This window comes from Coloeus monedula, assembly GCF_965178545.1.
Source record: "Coloeus monedula genome assembly, chromosome: 3".
NCBI classification, from domain to species: domain Eukaryota; kingdom Metazoa; phylum Chordata; class Aves; order Passeriformes; family Corvidae; genus Coloeus; species Coloeus monedula.
This window is the reverse complement of record NC_138783.1, coordinates 18,597,150-18,618,625: the sequence shown is the minus strand read 5'-3', so window position 1 is coordinate 18,618,625 and position 21,476 is coordinate 18,597,150. Positions and strand designations below refer to the sequence as shown.

The 21,476-nt window shown below is 41.1% G+C and overlaps 1 protein-coding gene across 1 annotated transcript in view; it reads right to left on the bottom strand.

Moving 5' to 3' along the window:
• Positions 1–17,256, bottom strand: part of GUCA1C (guanylate cyclase activator 1C) — a gene marked incomplete at both ends in the record, with an annotated part of 37,872 nt that extends 20,616 nt beyond the window's left edge. Inside the window, one exon of the mRNA XM_082279032.1 lies at positions 17,053–17,256. Coding sequence (XP_082135158.1) covers positions 17,053–17,256 — 204 coding nt within the window. The remainder of the gene's footprint in view (positions 1–17,052) is intronic.
• Between the last annotated feature and the right edge of the window lie 4,220 nt (positions 17,257–21,476).

The following is a 21,476-nucleotide window of genomic DNA, read 5'->3' as shown; positions in this document are numbered from 1 at the left end:
TATCTCAGAAGCTGTTAAAGTACTGAAGGAACTGAATGCAATCAAAAATGACCAGATTATTTCTGAATTTGTGCATTATGCACTTGCATCCATTAATTTCTGTGGCTTGGAGATGAAAGATTCTCATCTGTTTAATACAGCAGAGTGCCTAAATGTTCTGCATAATGTCACAGGCCCCTTTTTTGTACAATAATAGTTGCCATTTCAGAGCCCACAGTGTGATACCCTCAGTCAGCCATCCATTGACCACTCTTCACGCATTGGTACTTAACTAAAAACTCTCTGGATCAAATCCTACATTTTTGCCAAAAATCCTGGGGTAGAGAAAAATCTGTAGAAAGGTTATAGAACAAAAAGTGAGTATATGGAATAAAAAGATCCTCCTATTTTATCTCATCAACAACATGCAACAGTCTTTTTTTCCTGCCCTAAGAAGCTGTCTGTTGCCACTTTATTCTCATCTTAATCACATAAAAAACATCACAGCCAGGTACTTGAAATGCGTTTGATCGATGCTACTTGTTTCTAAAAGTATTCCTTAAACATAGTGGCCATTTGTCTTGGTAATAAATGAAAAAAAAATTCAAATTTATGAAAACAGAGTGCCTTTAACAATGCGAGGAAAAGAAAAGGAATACAATCATTATACTGAATAGAGATTAAAATATGGCAAATCTGTAAAGCTCTGTAAAAAGTTGCCATGGGCACAGGAGCTAAATCTTGCATCTTACATCTTAAATTGCTCCTTCCCATTTTTTTCTGAATAAAAATATCTGTTGGTCTAGAATATGCCAGTGATAGTTTCATTTGCCTGACATCCTTCCGTAGCAAGGTTGATCTTCTCATTATCTAACATACCTTTACAAATGCTCACAGGCTATTGATCAGCATAGATTTCTGAGCTTTGCTGCACTCTGGCTTGATTCCCAGATGCTCTATTGTTTAATACCTATTGCTCTACTCTGTTTTCCTGGGACTTTATTTCCTCATTTTTCTTTTAGCTTGAGAACTGATCTAAAGGTTGGGATGTCCTTGCTGTAACCACAGTTCAACTCCACATTACATGGAAAGCTGAAATTTTCAGTAAAACTAGTTATGAAACACCTGAAAAAAAGGGATATCTGTAGGGACTGGTAGAGGTGCCATACTAAGACACCATCTGGACATATATGGCCTTCTCTGACAAAGGGACTGCATTCCAACCACCCAGTTTGTTTAACCAAACAGGTTACCCCTCATTGGTCTGGTATCTGTGACCCCAAGAATTATAAAATACAGACAAGGGAGAAGGAAGTGGGGGGAAATGCTTTCTCCTGTCTTGACTTTACAGCCATACCCTGCAGTCCCCCAAGGATGTGTTCCTGAAAGTTGTGATGGTCAGCAATATGATGGGCAATGAAGCAGTTTTCCTGCAAGACTGACTTCCTGGTCATTACCCTGCTTTCCCATTCTTTAGCCTGTGTTGATCTTAGCTCATCTGAGGAAGACAAGGATGAAGACAAAAGTTCAGAAAGATGCAGCAAAAAAGTTCCTGATAAAAGAGGGAGTTCAGTCACAGAGATGAGGCAGCTGAGATCTTTGAGGATGGTGATTCTGAAAGCTGTGCTGAAAAGGCAGTGTGTTCTCCAGCTGACAATCCTGGTGCAGCTCTTCATGCCTCCCTGTTCTTGATGCTATACATACAGCCCATCTACATTTAAAACGCGTATTAAGTCCCTCCAAGCATCTATCCTCTACTTCTCATGAAAGCAGTTGCTTTAATATCTGGCAGCTTAACCACTTCATGTACAGGTGATGACAGCCTGCAGAGCAGGGTGACACAACTCTGTAACACCAGATAGAGAAGCATCAAATAACTGATGGTTCCTATTTTAAGTGTCTTTGGCCATTGCCACAGCAAAGAGTGAGCAAATGCTCTTTCTGTAACCTGCTTTGATTCCACTCTCCTCACTTTTACATTAATCCACAATCTGAAGGTCTCAACAAATCTGAAGGTTTCACGGTACTGCAGAGTGTGTGCCCCAGGCTACACAGCATCACAATGAGTGGAGGGCTCAAGGTGGCCAGATCCAGGACCTTACAAGCATGAGGCGGTGCTCAAGACAGACCTAGAAAAGGGTGCTACACAGAAGTACCAGATGACTGTGTGTTCAGCCTTGTCTGTACTACTAAGGAGAATATATCTTGTCTGTCTGGGAGCCAGCTACATTACAGAGAGCTGACTGCAATCATAAGCAGTTATTGCAGTAGAAAGGAGGGTAAATTAGAAGTGTAGCCTGGAGAAACTGCTTGACCATTCAGTAGTATTTGGTCTTGTGACTTGTACACTGCGTGTGAACTGATCGTCTGAGTTGTTTTCCTCTCTGCCACACATTCAGTATAGTACTCTGAGAAAATAAATTTAAATCCATTTATATACACTGCCCTTCATCTTCAGTTAAGTGTGAACCGTATTTCCCCTTTGTCTAACATTGTTGTAAGGATTTATTAACTTTGAGTACACCAACGTTTTCATATGCTTATATACAAGCACAGGATAAGCAACAAATAGAAGAATAACCAATGAACTGCAAATTACACCTCTTTTTAAGAATTGTTTCTTGACTTTTTTTTAAGTGCTCTAGAAGGTACTAACAAAAATCCTAATGCAAACCCTCAAAGCACAGTCCCACTTCTTTACCTCTAGTGCACCTTTATGGCAAACCTGTCCACAAGAGCAGTTTTGGGAGCATAGCACAAAGAAGAGCCTGCAGGCTACAACTCACTAACAAAGCAGTTGTATGAGATTAAAAAAAATAAAGAAAAGAAAGTTTACCTGATTCAGATCAAAGATATCAAACACTCGTTTAATGTATAGATCTCCCTCTGGATCCAGCCCTTGAAGGCCCAAAAGCTTCTTGAATTCGTGCAGACTAAGCAGCCCAGACGGACATTCTCTCATAAATTTGCTGTAATAATGGTGCATCTCTGCAGGGGCATCTTGCAAGGGTGATGATTCTTGGGAGCCCATGTTGTTACACAGTAAGCGTCCCTTTTAGTCTGTTCACATTTCTATCTCCCAGGTTCAAAGTCTTGCTCATAACAACAACTCGGGTTAATATGGCTTTTAAATGGCCACGTTAAACATCTTACACGTAAGTCTCTATTTTTATTTAGTGCCTATCTCTACTCATGAGATTACCTTTAATGCCCAGGTCTAAAATAGAAGGGATTTCAAATTGTGGCTAAAGTAGAAGCAAAGAGCACCATAGTCAAATTATAGTTCACCATTCTCCCACTGACTACAAACATATCTGTTACAAAAAGAGGATATTCTAAAAGTGATTGATTTTGAATTATATACAAACCATTAGCAACATATAAGAGTCTAATCCTGGAATAGCTGTAAGGAATAGCTACAATTTTTGCAGCAAATAAGGATGGAAAAGGTTGTCAGTGCAAACAGAAATGACTATTATTACATCCTCTTTGCTGTAAGTGGATTAAGCCTTTCTAAAAACTGAGCCCTTTGGACTCCTCCTTGATGTACTTTTTATCATAAATATGCTGTGTGGGATCTTGTATTTGTGTGCAAATCGCATCCTATTTCTTCCCTCTCAGCATGGGTTTCCAGATAAAACATACAGTTTTGGTCATCAGCCTTGTCACAGAACTTGACTGGAAGAGGAATCTTTTACAGTAACTTCCTTAAGAGGAATTGACTTAATCTGGTAAATAAATTAAAAATAGGGTTGCTATTGGTCAGTGCTGTAGGCCTGCTTTTTATTTTACAGCTTTCAGGAGCTGAATTCCTTCTTCCTTCATAAGCTCAGGGAAGGGGTTAGGTATCAGTAATACTTCTGTACTGATTAGTACAGAAGTCCTTTTCTACAAGGAGATGAGTGGCTCAGGAGCCTTACTATAGGACAAAGAAATGTGGAGCTATAAATATCAGTGTAAACATATAGGATTTTAGTGACTCAGAAACAAGGCACTGCCATTCATCCTTTTCATTTATAATCACACACAGTGGAGTTAAAGAGCACAGTCCTGTGAGGTGGTGAGTACCCATGAAAAATGGCAATCATCCTCCAGCCCGACTTCAGCCAGAGAGCAATCAATATCTTATAGGATCAGGTCAGTTTCTGAGAGGGACTCCCATACTCCTTTGCTACAGCTCTCTCCACAAGGACACCAATAAGTTTATCATCATACACTTCAAAATATGGCATACAAGTAAGAAAGCTTGAACACTTTCCAGGTGCCCATGAACCTCTGAAAATCAAACAGAAAGACACAGACATTGCCATCAGTTTAGCCAAAACTTGGTTCAGTAGGCAAAGAACATAGAGCAAAGTCGGATTGTCAGTGTGTTGCCTTTCCTCCAGAGACCACGTCTGAGCCCTAGAGATGCTGTGTGGTCGCAGTGATGAGGGAGAATGGAAACACATCCTGTGCAGGCATTTCATCTGCAGGTGTGTGCTGGCTAGAACAGTGAGGGTGAATGAAGAGGATGCGAGGACAAGGGAGGTGAAAGGAAAGCAGACAAACCTCTTGACTATGCACAGTCTGACAATAATCCTGAATTTTCTTCTTCAGCCATCATGCCCTGCTCTTTAAGGAATGACCAATAATTGTGTCAAACAGCAAAGACAGGTGTTGTGGTTTTATCCCAAGCAGCAACTAAGTACTGTAGACAGCTGTGCTCTCACTCTCACCACCCCCAACCTCCCCCTGGTGGGACGGGGAGGAGAATAGGAAAAAACTAGTAAAACCCATGAGTTTAGACAAGAATGGTTTATTTATATTTATATAAATGAAATAAAATAAATAACTACTACTACTACTATTACTACTAATAATAATAAAGTGAGAGAGGAATAAAACCCAGCAAAAACTAGTGTAGTACAATACCATTACTCACCATCTGCTGAGCGATGCCCAGCCCCTCCCAGCCAGCTCCCCTTAGTTTATATACTGAGCATGACATTCTATGGTATGGAGTGTCCCTTTGGCTAGTTTGGGTCAGCTGTTCTGGCTGTGCTCCCTCCCAGCTTCTTGTGCACCTCCTCAGTGGCAGAGCATGAGACATTGAAAAGTCCTTGACTTAGGATAAACACTACACAGCAACAACCAAAGCATCAGTGTGTTATCAATATTGCTCCTACTAAATCCAAAACACAGCATTGTACCAGATACTAGGAAGAAAATGAACTCTATCCCAGCTGAAGACAAGACAACAGAGTACCAGGAACAAGACTTAAGCAGGCTGCAAATTTGACATGATATGGTTAGGTTAAGAACTGTCCATCAATAACTCACCCAGTGCTAGTCATCCTTCCTCTTTTCTCTCTTTCACTCGGGCAATGACAGCTCTCTCCCATCTCTTCACATGACCTTGTGCAGACACTGGTCACAGGATTTCACTTAGGCACAGGGAACTTGGGAGTTGCTCACACATAACTGATCCCCCTCCACTCCCTCCTCTTTTCTCCCCCTCAAAAAATCCACACACTACTTCTGCTTGTTGCTTCCAGATAGCAAGTCTTGGGGAAGTGTACCCACAGTGATTGAGACACAGGAGAGACTGCTGCACTGCCTTAAAGAAGGGCCTTTTTGTCAGATTTTGTACATTCTAGCAAAAGACTTATAAGAGAATGTTAAGTTAAAGTTGGAATGCTTTTAAAGTAATACCTATTTTCAGAATCCCTTTAGCTTAATAAGAATAACTAAAATACCTGTAAAGACAGCAAAAATGCCTGGGTAAAAAATCATCTGATTTATAGCTCAATCTCACAGCATCTCTCACCCCTAGAAGGGAACTAGAACAGTATATATTGGTTGATATAACACCTGACATAAAAAGAAAGGTGAGTTTTATGGGGCACAAAAAGACTAAAATTTATAACCCTCTGCATAGTTTGACGACACTTAATGAGCTGCAGACAAAGCATGTGCTGAGATAGTAGAAATTCTATAGAAATCACCCGTTGCAGAAGCCAAAGGCGTCAGAGCATTTCCATTTATAAATAAAAATAGAAAAATTGATAACAATGTGGAGCTGAACTGAATAAATTAATATAGGAAAGCCATTTCAAAGAATGCTGAAAAAATGGCTGTAGAAACTAGTGTGTGTATAGGAAACCCAGTGAAACAATTCCTAATGAGCTATCTGTACCAAACTAAGCTGGTTCTAGAAGATGAAGATAAAATTATCTATCTGAAGATAAAAGTATCTATTGAGATGCCAAGAAGCTTTCTGGAATCTGTACAATATTCTGGGAATAAGAAAACCCCATACAAACAGGCAACAGTGGGACTATGCACTTACACCAAAAATGACAGTCCTGTAATAAAGATTGCTGGTTCAAGGACAATCAATGCAACAACGTGGGCACACATAAAATGCACATTGCAGGTAAAGCAAAACTGTCTCTGTAGGGAACCATGAGAAAAAAAATCAGTTTCCTTAGTTCTGCTCTGAAAATGATATAAAAGCTCTTAGTTTTAGAAGGGGTCATGTAATTTAGATTTCTTTAGAAGTGAAAAAAGGTAGTTTTTTGAAGGAGGTTGGGAATAGAGCTTGAGCCTTTTAAAAAAAAAACAAACCACATCACAACAAAACAAAATTTCTCAGCAGGGTGATCAGGAATTAACTTGATATATAAAAAAGCAGAAAAATAAAATAATAAAAATGACATTCTCTTTCTCTTGGGTGTTGTGAAAACAGTGGTACCTTGGCAGTAGGCAGGCAGCCCTGTGTTGTGAAACAAGGAGGCCACACATCTTTGTTCAGCTGCATCTAGATGCAGCTGAACGCTACCTCTTTGAAGTGTAATACAAAAAAGAGAAGTGCTATCGCTTGAAGTGGCAAATGCCAAGTTTTACATGTATTTGAATAAAAAGCTTATCTACAGATTTTTGTCTAAATTTATGTCATCTTTGCCAATTAAATTTTTGTATCTGCTCCAGCTCAATCCAGCCCCACTTTCTGTTTCCTTCCTCAGCAATTTCTGTGTGCCATTTTCTCCGAAAACAGCCACTTTTCTCTCTTGAGTTACTGAGTTCATGCTTCTATACTTTGCCCCATTTCTCTCTCTCCATCCTGTTCTTCCCAGCACCCTGTTGCCATCAGATGCTGGATCCTACCAGTGCTGGGTGCGCATGGAGATCTGCCACTGCTCATTTCAGTTGCAGAGGGGAGCTGTGTCGGCAGGACCAGAGGAAGCAAGGTTGCAGGCATTCCCATGTCCCTGACTTTAGAGCATGGTTTCCTTCCCCTTATCCTGCCATCTCCCTCTAGTAGCTGCCTTGCCAGCTCCCCATAGACATGTGGCCACTCATCATCTGTAGCCAACTTCAGAATCCATTTATGTCTCTGAAGGTAGATGCAACCTACCTCCCAAGCTCAAGCAGACCTGGGTGAGGTGTTTTCAGAGAGACTACCTAGCCAGTCCAAATGAAAGAGAGTCATCTGGACAAGACACAAAATTTTGGAAAGAGAAGGTTATCTTTCCAGAAGAGCTGGAACAGCCTATCCCAGTCAGAAAATTTATCTATGAAGGCTTTAAGTGTTTAGGGTTTTTGCTTTTTTGTTGTTTGCTTTTTTTTTTTAAGATCCAAACTACTAGGTCCCAACCATCACCATCTTCTCCCTATGGACCACTCTGCAGTTTTCTAACTATTTGAATGAGTGTTTAGCTTCTCAGTTCTGCATTTCTTCTCCTATGCATGATACAAGGAGGAAGACCAAGCTGGCCTTTTTTTCTTTAATCTTCATCAGAATGCAGGTTGCTTTTAAGGGCTGTATTTCTCTCCTTTATAAACCAGAAAGATTTTGCCCCAATGAGACAAATTTCTGGTAGGACACAACCCCTAATCTCTCTGTCTGACATGAGAGGACTCACAAATTCTTGCTAACTCAAGCATGGAGATGGGGAAAAGAGAGGTCACTGCTGCTTTCTGTGGTGTTTAAACCCTGGCACCATTGTGGGACACACAATTGCTGAATTACTCTCTCACTGAAAACACTCATCAAGCACTGGCCCAACTTTGCTAGTTCACAGCCACATTCCTTGTGTGCCTGCTACTATAGTTCTTCCTTAAGTTGTTGTATAGCCTTAAAACTGAAAAAGAAGGCAGTGACCATTAAAACAATACATCTATAGGAGCTTATTATGTCTGATTTCTTTTTGTACTACTGCTTCATTATTGCTGACGCGGAGATTATGAGTATAACTCAATGATACACGTCTTGGTGATGAGAAAGTCAACTGTGCTTATCTTAGTTGTGCAGAGCCTGGTCTAGGAGCTTTTTTTTTTGTCATTAACCCAATGACAGATGTAATTTTGTGGGTGTTGTTAGCCACACATGCTACAGTGCACCCATATCTATAAATAACCAGCAAACCATGCAGAATGAAATAACAAGTCTTATCCTTCCCACAGAACCATTTGTAGTGCAGTTCCTTTAGTTTTAATGATTATGGGAAGTGCTCTGAGATACCAACTTTACATTTTGCATTTGGAGTTCATGACTTAACACAACAAGGACCCACTGATGAAGCTGTTGTTTTCGTCAGGGTTTCTAGTTGCCTTTGTCAGGAGGATAAATCAGGAATACTTTCTTTCAGTAGCTATTTTGAATTCACTGATCTTCCTAAACTCAGGGTGGGCAAGAGCTTGGCCTGCACCTTCTCTGGTAGGCATCAGGGAACTGCAAGGTGGACTAACAATCCCTGCTAATGCTAACACGCTACATTTCAGTGGTCTTGTTAGAAATGAAGGGAAAGGGTTCTCTCATCCAGGGAAAATCTGAGAGGCCAGTGAAACGTCCTGGCTCCAACCAGGACAAATAAGAAGAAAAGCAAACACCGAACTTTTCCATGCTGATGAACTTGATGGGAGGATCCCCAGAAATCTCCATGTTAATGGTAATAGTTCCAAATTAATGCTCATCCCAACAACATTTTAATGCCACAGGCTGTTTTCATGAAGGATTTCAGCTTAGACAAATTGGATTTTTCCAGTTAATAATGCTACATATAGATCCTTAAACAACTCTAAATCCTGGCTTCCTGTTTTTATCTGCCTACATAGCACAGCTATTTGGAAGAAATTTTATTTTATTTTTTTTCTACTAGCAATAAAATCCCCTAAGTACCTTGGAAAAAGGAAAGCCAAGCCAATAGATTCATCAGCAAACATTTAATTAAAAGACGAGGCTGACTTCCCTAATTAAGTGCCGTTGTTTTGATTGGAGACGTTTTCCTTCCTGGTGCCTGAATCTTTCCCAAGGTGAGCAGACACTGAGCCACTGGCATCTCCTAGTGGCCTGGGCTTGCAAGACAAGGGCTGGCGTTCTTGCTAAAGAGCACGGTGATATTTCTGTCCAGTAATCCCTGTTTCAGTGCTTTTTTGGGACACTGGAGAGGCCTTGTGGAGAGACACCTTGAGGGATCTTGTGGCTGCCACTGCCAGCCCCCTCTCCCTGTCACTGCAGAGAGCAAACAACCACATTTATTCCCGTATGTTGTTTCTGTCCAATTAGCAGCTCTCTTTCTGATGGAGAATGAATCTCTTGTTAAGATTTTAACTATCTTTTCAACACTTTTTCTCCACAACTGACATTTCAGTTACATAAGGGTTTCAATAAACGTACAAAGAACGGATGAGGCACTATTTTCTCCTTCCAGTCCTTGAACATTTATTTCCATCTCTTTATACTTGTGCTTTGATCTTTTAAATTTTGCTTTTTGTTTTACATTTCACTTCTTTCTTCCCTCTCCCCAAAAGCTGTTATCTACTTATTCCTGTCTGTTCCTGTGTTTTTGACTGCACTTTTCCCACTCCATTTCTCAATTCTTGCTATTTATCTGCTTGAAGTACCAGAATCTTCTTTCTGATCTATGCAAGAATTGAAGTCTTCCTTCCACTACCTAGCTTTAAAAGTTGTTTTTTATAAGAGATGGATAGGGAAGTAAAACAGCTGTCTAACTCTTTTACAAGCTTTACAAATAAAAATAAAAATGGCAATGATAAAATAAAGAAGAAAACCAGAAAAGATTAATTGTAATTGTCTGACAATGCAGCTCTGAACAGAATTTACATTAGAAATGGTGGGAAAGTAATTTTTAAAAAGGAGAGTGAAGACAAAAATATTCACACAACCTACCAGTAGTGAAAGGGGAAAACCTGAGGGTTTTAAGGCTCTCATCCAGCCCCACCTACAAGGAAACAAACTAATTTAGGAGATTTTTGAAGAGCTTGTCAATAGGCGGGTCCTTCCCTTTGTCTGGAGTGACCTTAACATGTTCTCAGGTGCTTTTGCATGGACTCTCTTGAAGACAAAACATGTTATTTATGCTCATGTTGTATAAGAGCTTGTGCCAGGTTTGCAGCCTTGGTACTCTTGCTAAACTTCAAATAGACCATACCACATCATTAAAATTGGGGAAAAGTGTTCAGATCTGACAGAACTCTCTCACAGAGAAGATCAGGTTATTTAAATACAAACACGGGTGAAAATCACATGACAGCACCCGAAGAAAAGATGTAAATCAGAGCTAGTGAAATTCAGGAAGGGGACTTCTTACTGAAAACAGACTCCTCATGAATCTCCAATTAAAAGTACATACTTTGAATTAACACCCCATCTAAGGCAAGCATGGGTATAAGTACTTTTCCTAATACAATCCTAAAGTTAAAAAGAACTAGCAACATGTCTTTATGTATATAATTCTGAAACTGTGGCGATCTGTTCACCCATTGCTTTTCGTATCCCGCATTGCTTCCCTCCCTGTCTCTTGCCCCTAGCCCTGGCCACTCCCTTGGGTTCTCCCTATTGGTTCCTGTACCCCAACTCTTCCCATGTACTGCCCTGGAGCCCCTGAGAAAAGACCCCTGTGCCCAGATCACGAGGTCTCTCTGCCTCTGGAGATCACGGAGACAAGATGTGATTAAAGTCTTCTCAAACCCTCATGGAGAGACCCTTCTCTCCTCCTTTGCCATCACTGGTTGTAGCGCTGCTAGCTGCTGGAGCAAGAACTGCGGGGCTGTCCGAAATGGGCTACAGGAGTGGGACTATGGTCACGCTGCCCTAAGCATCCCTGCTGAGCTCTCAGGAAAGCTGCAGCCTGCTAAGCTAAATCTAGCGACTACAAAAATGGTGCACCAATGTGTGGCATCTGAGAAGAGGTGCCCTGGAGAGCCTAATCACCTTTGGGAAGCCATTTCCCTGACGCGAAACTTGTGTTTCAGTGAGATGACCAAAAGGACAGCCAGCAGCCTCTTGAGAAGAGTAGCACTCTTAAAAGATGTCTGCCAGTGATGGACCACATCAAGTGCCCTAATTTGATTCCCCATTCTGGAAAGCCCTGAAGAGGAGCCTGGTGGGCCTGGTAAAAAGAGTGTACCAGCACTCTTTGTGCTGGTACGCCTCAGAAGGGAGCCGGGTATTGCCTGGTTCGGGGGATCATTTTTCTTTTAAGTTTAATCCTTTTGCCTTGGTTTGGGTGGAGGGTTGGGGGTGGGTTCTTGATGAGGTAAAGGAGGTCGCGCCTCATGTGAAACCCTGACAAGAAAAAACCTATTCCTAACAAGAGAAGATGCAAGTTCAGTGCCCCCAGTTTGGGAATTTAAAGATTCATGGTGCGGGGCGGGGGGTGGGTGTGTCCTTGCGTGCGAGAGAACTAACCTTTGTTTCACTCAGTCATCTGGAAACAGAGACCTCCGATCCTCTCCCTCCGACCCTCAGGAGAGATCAGAAAATGTTCTGACCCTTCCGTGTCTCCCCTGTCCCCTTACTGTGCTAGGGCTGATCACCCCGGCCCAGGAGCTGCCCCTAAACCCTCATCCCGACCCCCCAAAACTCCCGCCGTGTAGGCTCTAAGTAGCAGCCAAGATGGCCGCAACTGCGTATTCGGCTCCGCCATGTTGCCTTCTACTGCTTGTACTCCATTATTTTCCCGCGCGCACGAGAACCCTTGGTCCCTCCTTAACCCCGCCCTCTGTGTTGGTCGGTGTTGCTGCATCGGCTCTCCCCCTCCGAAACACGGAGTGCCTTTATGCCAAGTCCCTGCTCCACAGGCGCGTGTGCCTCCCTCCGCCCTGTCACCACGTGTCCATTCCAGCCATGTGCCATGTGCCCGCCGTGGTCCTGCCCCTAGCCACCCCCGCCTCCCTCCCCGCCAGCTGGCTCCGACCGTGGCACGACAGCAGCACCCGCACCGAAAGTGAAATAAAAAGCCACAGTGGCTCGGCAAGAGGCGCCCCAGCCCCCGCCAGGCCGTCCCCGGCCCCAGGACTGGGCGGGGAGGGCCCAGCCCCAAGTGGTATCACAGTGGGAGCAGCGGCTGCGCTGGGGAAAAGCCCCGCTTCTGGACCAGACCTGTGGGGCGGGCCTGGCGTGGGGACTGTGCAACCCAGCCTGCCCCAAGGGTATCGGCAGCTCCGCACGGCAGAGAAACAGCAGCTGCATCCCTCTTCCCCGTTCGCCACGTCACCTGGACTGAAAGCCACAAGCAGCAACCAAAAAGATGCCATCCCAGCAGCCCCAGCAGAAGAAGCTACAAAAGCAGCTGTTGTGTGAGAACTCAGCTGGCACCGATCTCCAAAGCCAACAACCAGCCACCTCATCATTTTAATTTAATTATTTTGCACTGTTTTACCATTTTTTTTTGTTGTATAAAAATTAAGCCCTTCCCTTTTCATTTTAAAATGAAAGGGGGGAGATGTGGCGATCTGTTCACCCCCTGCTTTTCCTATCCCGCATTGCTTCCCTCCCTGTTCCTTGCCCCTAGCCCTGGCCACTCCCTTGGGTTCTCCCTATTGGTTCCTGTACCCCAACTCTTCCCATGTACTGCCCTGGAGCCCCTGAGAAAACCCACCTGTGCCCAGATCACAAGGTCTCTCTGCCTCTGGGGATCACGGGGACAAGATGTGATTAAAGTCCTCTCAAACCCTCATGGAGAGACCCTTCTCTCCTCCTTTGCCATCACTGGTTGTAGCGCTGCTAGCTGCTGGAGCAAGATGGTGGGGCTGTCCGAAATGGACTACAGGAGTGGGACCATGGTCACACTGCCCTAAGCATCCCTGCTGAGCTCTCAGGAAAGCTGCAGCCTGCTAAGCTAAATCTAGCGACTACAACAGGAAACAGTAAGGGCATGGGGAGAAACTAAAAAGCAATCATATTGCTTCATTTGCATAATCCACTTAAAACACATGTTCTGTTCACAGGCTCAGTGATGAGTTTTCAGATAATAAAGTGATAGAAATTTGAATATTTAAAGCATAGCACTTTCATTATCACAGAAACTGGAAGCTGACAGAGTCCTCTTCAGCAATTTAAGGTTCAGGAAGAAGCTTGCAGACACCTAAGTCTGTTGTTTGCTTGGAATCTCACTTCCTAAAATCTAAACACATGCATGCTGCAAGGAATTTAATCCCAAAATCTTTTCCTCATACACTAATATCATAGATCTGACAATGATTTTTCCACCATGGCAGCAGAGAAAATCTGATCCTCTATCAGAGGAAAATTAATATGCATGATTCAGGCGGGACTGTGTTTGGAGGGGACAGGGTGAAGAAAACAAAAGAAAGTTAATGCTTCAATTTTCAATGTCAAAATAAAATTGCATTATGGCTTTTTGCATCTGTACGTGTTATGCCACTTCAGAACCTAGATTTACATGTAGGATGTTTTCACAAACTGATTGAAAAAATACCTGCTTTTTCTGTCAAGAAACAGTTAGTTTCCACTGACTCAATCAGGTAGGTTGTTATTTCATTGATGTATAAGGCAGGGCAGAGAGACTTGGTTCATCTGACTTGGAAAGAGCTGAGTCATCTTGAAATAAGATCCTTTGTCTCTGCTAAGCATAGAAAGGAGTCTTGAGCTGGATTTCTGCATTAAGACCAGAATCCAAACGAGAAGTGCTTTTCCATTGTAGTCTGCCTGAGCCATGCTCTTGTTAGAAGGGTTGATGCAGTGGGAATGACCAAGAATGCTATGAGGATACTGTTATTGAGAAAGCCATGCCAAGCCATAAAACTCCCAAATGCATTTCTATTGGCAAGCTGGTATGGCCACAGCTCATTCTGCTTGTTACGTAAATCAGTCCCCTAAGACAGCCTGAAGCCCCACAGAATGACTTCACAGGAAACATACATTACAACAGATAAATATACACATCATATCTAACTAAACAGAGGCAGTGTGAATGCCAAAGAGGAAACTTATGAAATCCTGGCACATTATTTGAGAGGTCCCGGTTCTCATTTGCCACAGGGTTTTCAATGAGGCTTCCACACGACTTTATTCAATGCAAGAGAAGAATAAAACTGAGTTACAGCTTATCTAGATGCTATGTGCTGTATCTGAATAATGTAGCTGTTGCCATTTCATTAAAAATGGTACTGTTGCTGTTTAATCAAAAATAGATTTTAAAAAAAATTATTAAAAGGGAAAAAGTAAAACATTCAGGTAAAACATTATGGTTCACTTGATTCAGTTCCCTAAGTGTTTAAGCCTTTCCAAACATTAAATTATACAGATAGAGTGGGCAGGGATTAAAACTTGCCAGCCTTTTATCTTGGAATGGATGCTACATTCTTCATCTTATTTCCATATCCAAATGAATATAGACTATACAATCTTATGTAATTGACAATTCTAAACGTGCTATTCCTGTTCTGCCTTCTAAAAAACTTTGCTTGGTCCTACTGCTGCAGCTGAGCAACAGCTCAATTAAGAAAACACACAATAAAATCTATGCCTCAGATTAGCAGTAGCTAGTAGAGGATTGCTACAACATCTTGCAGAACAGGAAATGAATATCAGATATTTAGTGGGAGCACATTATTAAATAATGAGGTTTTAAGCCCAGCATAAGCAGTTTTATAGTGGATTTTATGAAGCCCTAAAGGCCAAATCATTGTTAAATTTCATTAAAATGGGGGAAGACTTCCAAACTGATAAAAAATTGAAGCATCTTTTTCTGTCTAACATGGAACATTAATTAAACAAGCCCTTCTGGGAACAGCGAAACAAAAGCCTAGACCCATACAAGCTATGTCTTTTGTCCCCTAAATCCTCACATCCTGTTACCCCAGCACCACCCTGTATTTTCTCTAGGCAAAAGGAAACAAGTGCCTGATCATTTTGTCTGCCAACTGTTGCCTTAAACAATGAATAAAAAGCTTAATTCTGCATGAATGGGGCATTCATTCTGGGTGTGTCCCTGCTACCCAGCTGCCAAATTTTATGAAAACATTAGGAGCTAATTAACTGAAATTCCTGCTTTTTGAAATTTGATGGAAATAAACCAATTGATTAAAACGTTATGGGGATACCAGAGAAGAGGATGAGAGATTGGTAGTAAGAGTCAAACTCTGATGTGTATATAACCTGACAAATTTAAGGTATACATCTTAATATTCCTCAGATAACTTGAGCAGACTACTCCAAGGGTGATAAGCTACTTGTAGTGGGAGAAGGCAATTCGGAATTTTTAAAATGCTGACAAACCAAAAGACGTTCTCCCATTAGAAAAAAGGCCAAAATCCTCAACAGCCAAAGCTCCCTGTACTTTTCAAGCGCACTGAAGTCAAGGGCTTTTTGCAGTACACATTAATGCTAAACTGGAATAGCTCTTAGGTGAGCTCAGACACTGTCTGTGTGCATCAAATTATTAATTGAAAAGAACATAGCAAATTAACAATTTCTGCAAGTCAGGTTTCATGTTTGTAGACTGGAAGTTTGCTCATCATCTGTAATTAGCACATTTATTGAGTTAGGTGATGCTACTTAATCAAATTTCAGTATGTTTAACCATCTGGTAATTGGCTGTGGGAAAAAAAGAGCATGCAATGAGCCTGATTTTATAGGAAGAGTCCTTGAGGATAATGGAAGAAAGAATTACATAATTCCAAAAAAAGCTAGCTGAATTGGGGGTGGAGGTGTGTATGGAAACACAAGAAAACAGTGTAATAGAGGTACTGTTGCATGTAAAAACACGTGGTACCTTATACTCTCAGCATTTTCTGAAACAAATATAATTAATTCCATAAAGAAGAACAGAAACTCTATTTCTAGAATGGGAAACTGTCTGGAGTAGTTATGGCTACTATTTGGACCAATTTTAACCTGCTGTTAAAGTAATTTGTGTAATGTAGTAACACTTTTTTCATTGCATCTCTGAACTCATTGAGATAAATGCTGTGGGTAGAGAACGCAAATGCTTTATTGTTTTTTTAAATATTTTTTTATACCATGATGGGCCCTTCTGTTCTCTTATCTGAAAGCTGAATTTGTATTATTGAGAATTCAGCCTAAGCCTAATTTCAGTCACTTTTGTAGGGATTACAGATGACACTTCACATTTGGTAGAAGGTGTTGCCTTGGCTTAAGGGGAAAATAACTGGCTGAGTCTCGTGGCTAGAAGGAAGCTGTATGAACACTGCATTGGAATAACAGAGACAGCAATGCATCTAACAGCTGCTGGACATATCTTTAGGAGGACCTAGGATGTTAAGCAGTAAAACTGGGATGATGGAACAAAACCAAACAGATGTGCCTTTGTAAAAGGGGGATTGACTGATACCGAATTAAGCCACAGAAGGTGTTGAGAATTAATCCCGCGACAGCCAAAACATATTGTGCCCATGTTGCATAATCTGAAAGCATTAATACCTATGGATCCAGCCTAACACTTTCTGCTTGCTTACTTACTGCTTTAGAAAGATTTTTCAAGCAGCTATATAAACAAAAATTTCAATTATTAATGCACACTGAAAATAATAATAAAGATCTGGCTTTCAAAGATGAGAAACCGTCAGCATGTATTAGAATAACTGTATGAAACTTTCAAATTGGCAAAATGTACTGGGAACAGAGCATTCAACATTTCTCACCTCCTCTCAGGTTTATGTGTTCAGGGTTTTCTATTGAATCACCTCTGAATCACTTCCATTACCTCTGTGTAGGGAGCTTGCAGCTCTCTGAGACCTGTCTCTGAGTGCATCAAATGATACAGCCGTAAGAAAGCCGGGAAGTCAAGAATGAATTCTTACCTTATTCATGTCAAATGTGTGAAATACTTGTTCCACATAGTTGTTAGCTTCAGGGCTAAGTCCGTGTAGATCCAGGACATGTTTAAATTCATGCAGGCAAAGTTGTCCAGATGGGCACTCCTTCATAAACTTTGTGTACCAGTGGTGAACTTCCATAGCATTAATGTCATCTGCTGATCCAGCAGCACCCATTGCATCAAACATACCAGGTAACCTTTTTCAGTTTTTATTCATCCAAATGTTGATTCTTGCTTTCCAACAATGATCATTCAAACACCAACTCTGCCTTTGAGAGCTACTTTAAACCTCTTACAGATCACTGCCAAGATAGACTAGGTAAATATAGCACCCTAGCAAGATTACTGGCACACAGTTTTAGTGCCCCGTGGCTTTATCAGCTAATTACAGTCTTTGTGCACAGTCAGTCTGCAGAGTCTCAGGTGAACTGATTATACTGGTTCTCATTTTGAACTTGCATCTGTGGTGCTAAAGGCATCTAAACTGGATGAATATTGAAAAAGAAACATGCAGGAACTTTGAGGCTAGTTTCTAAACCTTAATTTTAATAATTTATAAAGTTTTTACTAGAACTTAGACCATTTTAAAACTTGGATACATTTTGTGCAGCTGCCTTGGAGTAACTGACTTTTCATTTTCATTATTTCTGTATATACAGTGATCCAAATCTTACCTTACAAGTCAAAACTGCAACACAGTTTGTCTTGGATAACCTGAAATATTGAAAGCGGCTGTACACCAAGCACAAAAAACTTGTTGTCTTTAGACAGCAGTTCTACAAGCATCTGAGTCTCCTGTAAGCCAATGTTGTCCTGAAAATCACTTCCCCTGAAAATTACTGCCATTGCTCTTTCAATCCCATAATTTCCCTTCCCTTAGGCCAGCAGAAATGTTTGTGGTTGCACTTGGAAACAAGTGTTAGAACAGATCCACGCAAAAGCTTGCAATAAGAACAAATACCAAAAAATAAAGCTAGCTTTAGAAAACATTGCTTACATTTTTGCATTTCCTGGTGCCACAATACTGGGTTGTACAAGAGAACGGATAAAGTGAGGGTGGAAAAGGGTGGCCAGCAGTACAGGGGGTGCAGGACTGGTGCTTCTGCTGCTTCAAATTGCTTGTGGAAACTTGCAGTGTCATAATGTCTGTGCTGTATTGCAGGACATAGCAGTGTACAGGTTTACAGCATTTAAGCCCTACAGCAGCATGCAATAGTTAAAGACTAAACTAGTAGAATTAAAAAAATACAGCTGTTACCCCTAAGCCTACTGCAAAGGTGGTGTCCCACCAGTGGCACTGCAGTGGTGTCTCACAGGAGTAAGGTGAGCACCACCTGAGCAGCTTTGCTCTGCAGAGCAGGGTGCAGTCCCATTGCTCTCAAGTCCTGTACAGCTGCATGAGATGAATTTTCCTCTGGCCCTAGGCTCCTGCTGGTTCAGTTGCAAAAGCAGTGTCAACAGTCAGGAGAGACAAATTTGGTTTTAGGACGGCAAAGGAACTGAATGCTACTGTTGGACATGTCATGCAACCTGGTTTTCAGGTGCCAGGAGCGATGAGCATCATGGTGGTGCATCCATGGGGTGTGCACTGGTGGCAGAACCAGCAGGGCAAGCTGCCCCTGATACATAAAGTTTAGGGCCATGGCATGCAGGTTCATGTGGTCCTCCAGTATTTTGAAATCATTCTTTAGGCACTTAAAAAGCTGTGACGTGCTAATCATGTAAGATCAGAATTGCAAGGTATTTTTCAGAAATGGGTACAAGCCTCCACTGTAAAAAACAACAAGCTGGGCTGTTGTTGGAACAGTCTTTCAGCACATATTTGCACCTACATTGCATAAACCAGAGTCTCCAGCCAGTCAGGGCAATGCTGCTGAGGGGGGAGAGATGGGGGAGAAAAGTGCACAGGGATGCCTGGAGAACTTCAACAGAGACATATACTGTATATATTATTAAAAGGTGATTTTTTTCCCTAATCTCTAGTCATTCCTTGCATCACTTTTAATGGTCTCCCCAGAGCAAAAATAGCTGCCCACTAACATCCTGTTAGTTACAAGATCAAGACCTTCAGTACTGAGAAGCAGCAGGGATTTTCTATATGAAATACTGAATAAAACCAGAATCTGAAACATGTGAAGTGGTATTTGGAAATACTTCACTTCAAAATATCACTAGCAGGCAAAGAATGCCAAATTTTTAATAACAAACAACAGCAAGCAAAAGAAAGGTAGCTTAAAACGGCAATCTTCAGTATTTTATTGTTCTTCATCAAATCTAAATTTTCAGTAGTTAGGAATTGGAAATGCTGACACAGAATTTCCCAAGTGTATATCTACCAAATTTCTTGTTCAATGAAAAGAAGTTCTAAAAACCTCAAATGTTACTCAGCCTTCCTTTCCCTCCACCCCTCAAAATCAAAGGATTCAAAGGAAAAAAATCAAAGGTTTGAACCATAGGTTTCAGAGGCAGTAGACAATTTTTTTTTAGTAAATAAAGTGACCTGCAATTGGTTTTGTACATTTTCATTTTCAAACCTTCTTCTGAAAAAAGCAACAGCATAAATGGGAATATTAAAAGTAAGCCATCTCAGTCCTTGAAAATGTCCATATTTCTTTCCATGGCATGGAAAACTCTCCTAACTCTTGTTGTCATTTTCCTTCTGGAAGACAAGGTTAAAATGTCAGAAAAATCTACATTTTATTTAAATAACTATTCAAGATAATCATCAAGCTATTCTAAATTATGTATTTGATGAATCTGAAAAAAAACCCTCAACTTTTACACTGGAGAATTTGACAAAATAAGCATATGAACAAGCATGACATGCTTATCAGCAAAGGTCATAATTCAAAAAGAATTAAGAGAAAATGCCCAGAAGACTTGAAGAAGCAGTGCAAAAACCCAGAGTAAAATGGAAACATGGAAGCTAGAATTAGGTGCAAGTAGGAGAAGAAGCTGCTTTTCATGGAGTTCTTGTTGGCCATGTTCCTGCTAGGAGTACTGAGGGATTATAGTGATGAAGTGCACACAGATTAGAAGGGCTATGCTGGCAAGAGTGTTCTTTTTAGCCGTTTAATATCCTCACTTTCACTCTGAGGAAAAGTTACGTTTCTATTTAAAGCACAATTTTCTCAGATTTATTACATGTCCACATCCAGGTTAGCTGGGGAGTACATTTTTTCATGTGTATTACCCTCCAACAAAGTCCAGAAGTAGAATGAGTGAGAATGTAGAAGCAGAGAACTCACATTGTAGGTCTACAGGCAAAGTAATACAAAAGGGAGGAAAGGCAGATGGAAGAAGAAAAGCAGTACCTATCAGAGGGACTGACAGGGCTTTGAGAATGCAAGGCACTTCAAGAAAGGATGAAAAAATTATATATTAAATCCTGCCATAAATGTGAGGCCTGAAAAGAGAAAACTGAACTTATGCATTACAGTAAAAACCAAAATTTTAATTTCAATTACTTAAATCTAGCATCAACAGTTACACACAGAAACCTATTGCCTGAGCATGCCTCTATCAAAGAAGCATGTGCTTATTTGCCTCTGAATATGATTGTAAAGAACCACCCAGGTCACCTGGAACCTCCTAGCACTGTTCCAGATGGTACCTGCACTTAGACCTTCATATGTGATGGTGGGGACACACGGCTATTAACATAGGTTATGAAATATAAACCTTTGAGGGGATGGCAGACTGTATCTAGGACATTTCAAGTTTTCTATGGATGATGCTATAAAATATAGGGGAAAGTTTAATGAAGCATTTGAAACTTAAGAATTGCAGACAATGAAGACAACAATATCAGAACAGAGAAATCCACGTCTCTTTTAGGAAGAAGCTTCAAAGGACTAAACTCTGACCCCAGCTTTTCCCCAAAGCAAAATTCTCACTAAGTCTCTCTCACTGTTATATATTAGCATGATCAGTCTTTGCAAGCCACAGGAATAAAACATTTGGACTTAAAGATGTAGGAAGACAGCACCATTTAGAAGTTTTATCTGATACCCTTACTACAATGACAGGCAATGATCTTATCTGTAGCCATGAAAACCACAGGTACCTGAAATGAAAAGTCTTATTTTCCTTTAACCTCAAGGCAGCCTTTCTGGAACTCTTTGAAATATTCCTGCAAAATAATCTGAGAAAGAATTACATTTCTTAAAAAAAAAACAAACCAGAAGAATGTGTGATTATAAGGTGGAACTGATTATCACTGATGGAGGCTAAAAGTAAATTAAGTTTAAAAAAAATAGATAATTTTGTGGAGGAAAAGCCCATTTAAGCCATTTGTTGAACCTCTTATTTGAACTTATTTGAATGATTGGCCATAGGCTGCTGGAAGCAGAGAGGGTGACTGAGGGGTACCTGTCCCCTAGGCACATGCTCCTGGCTTTTGCCAGA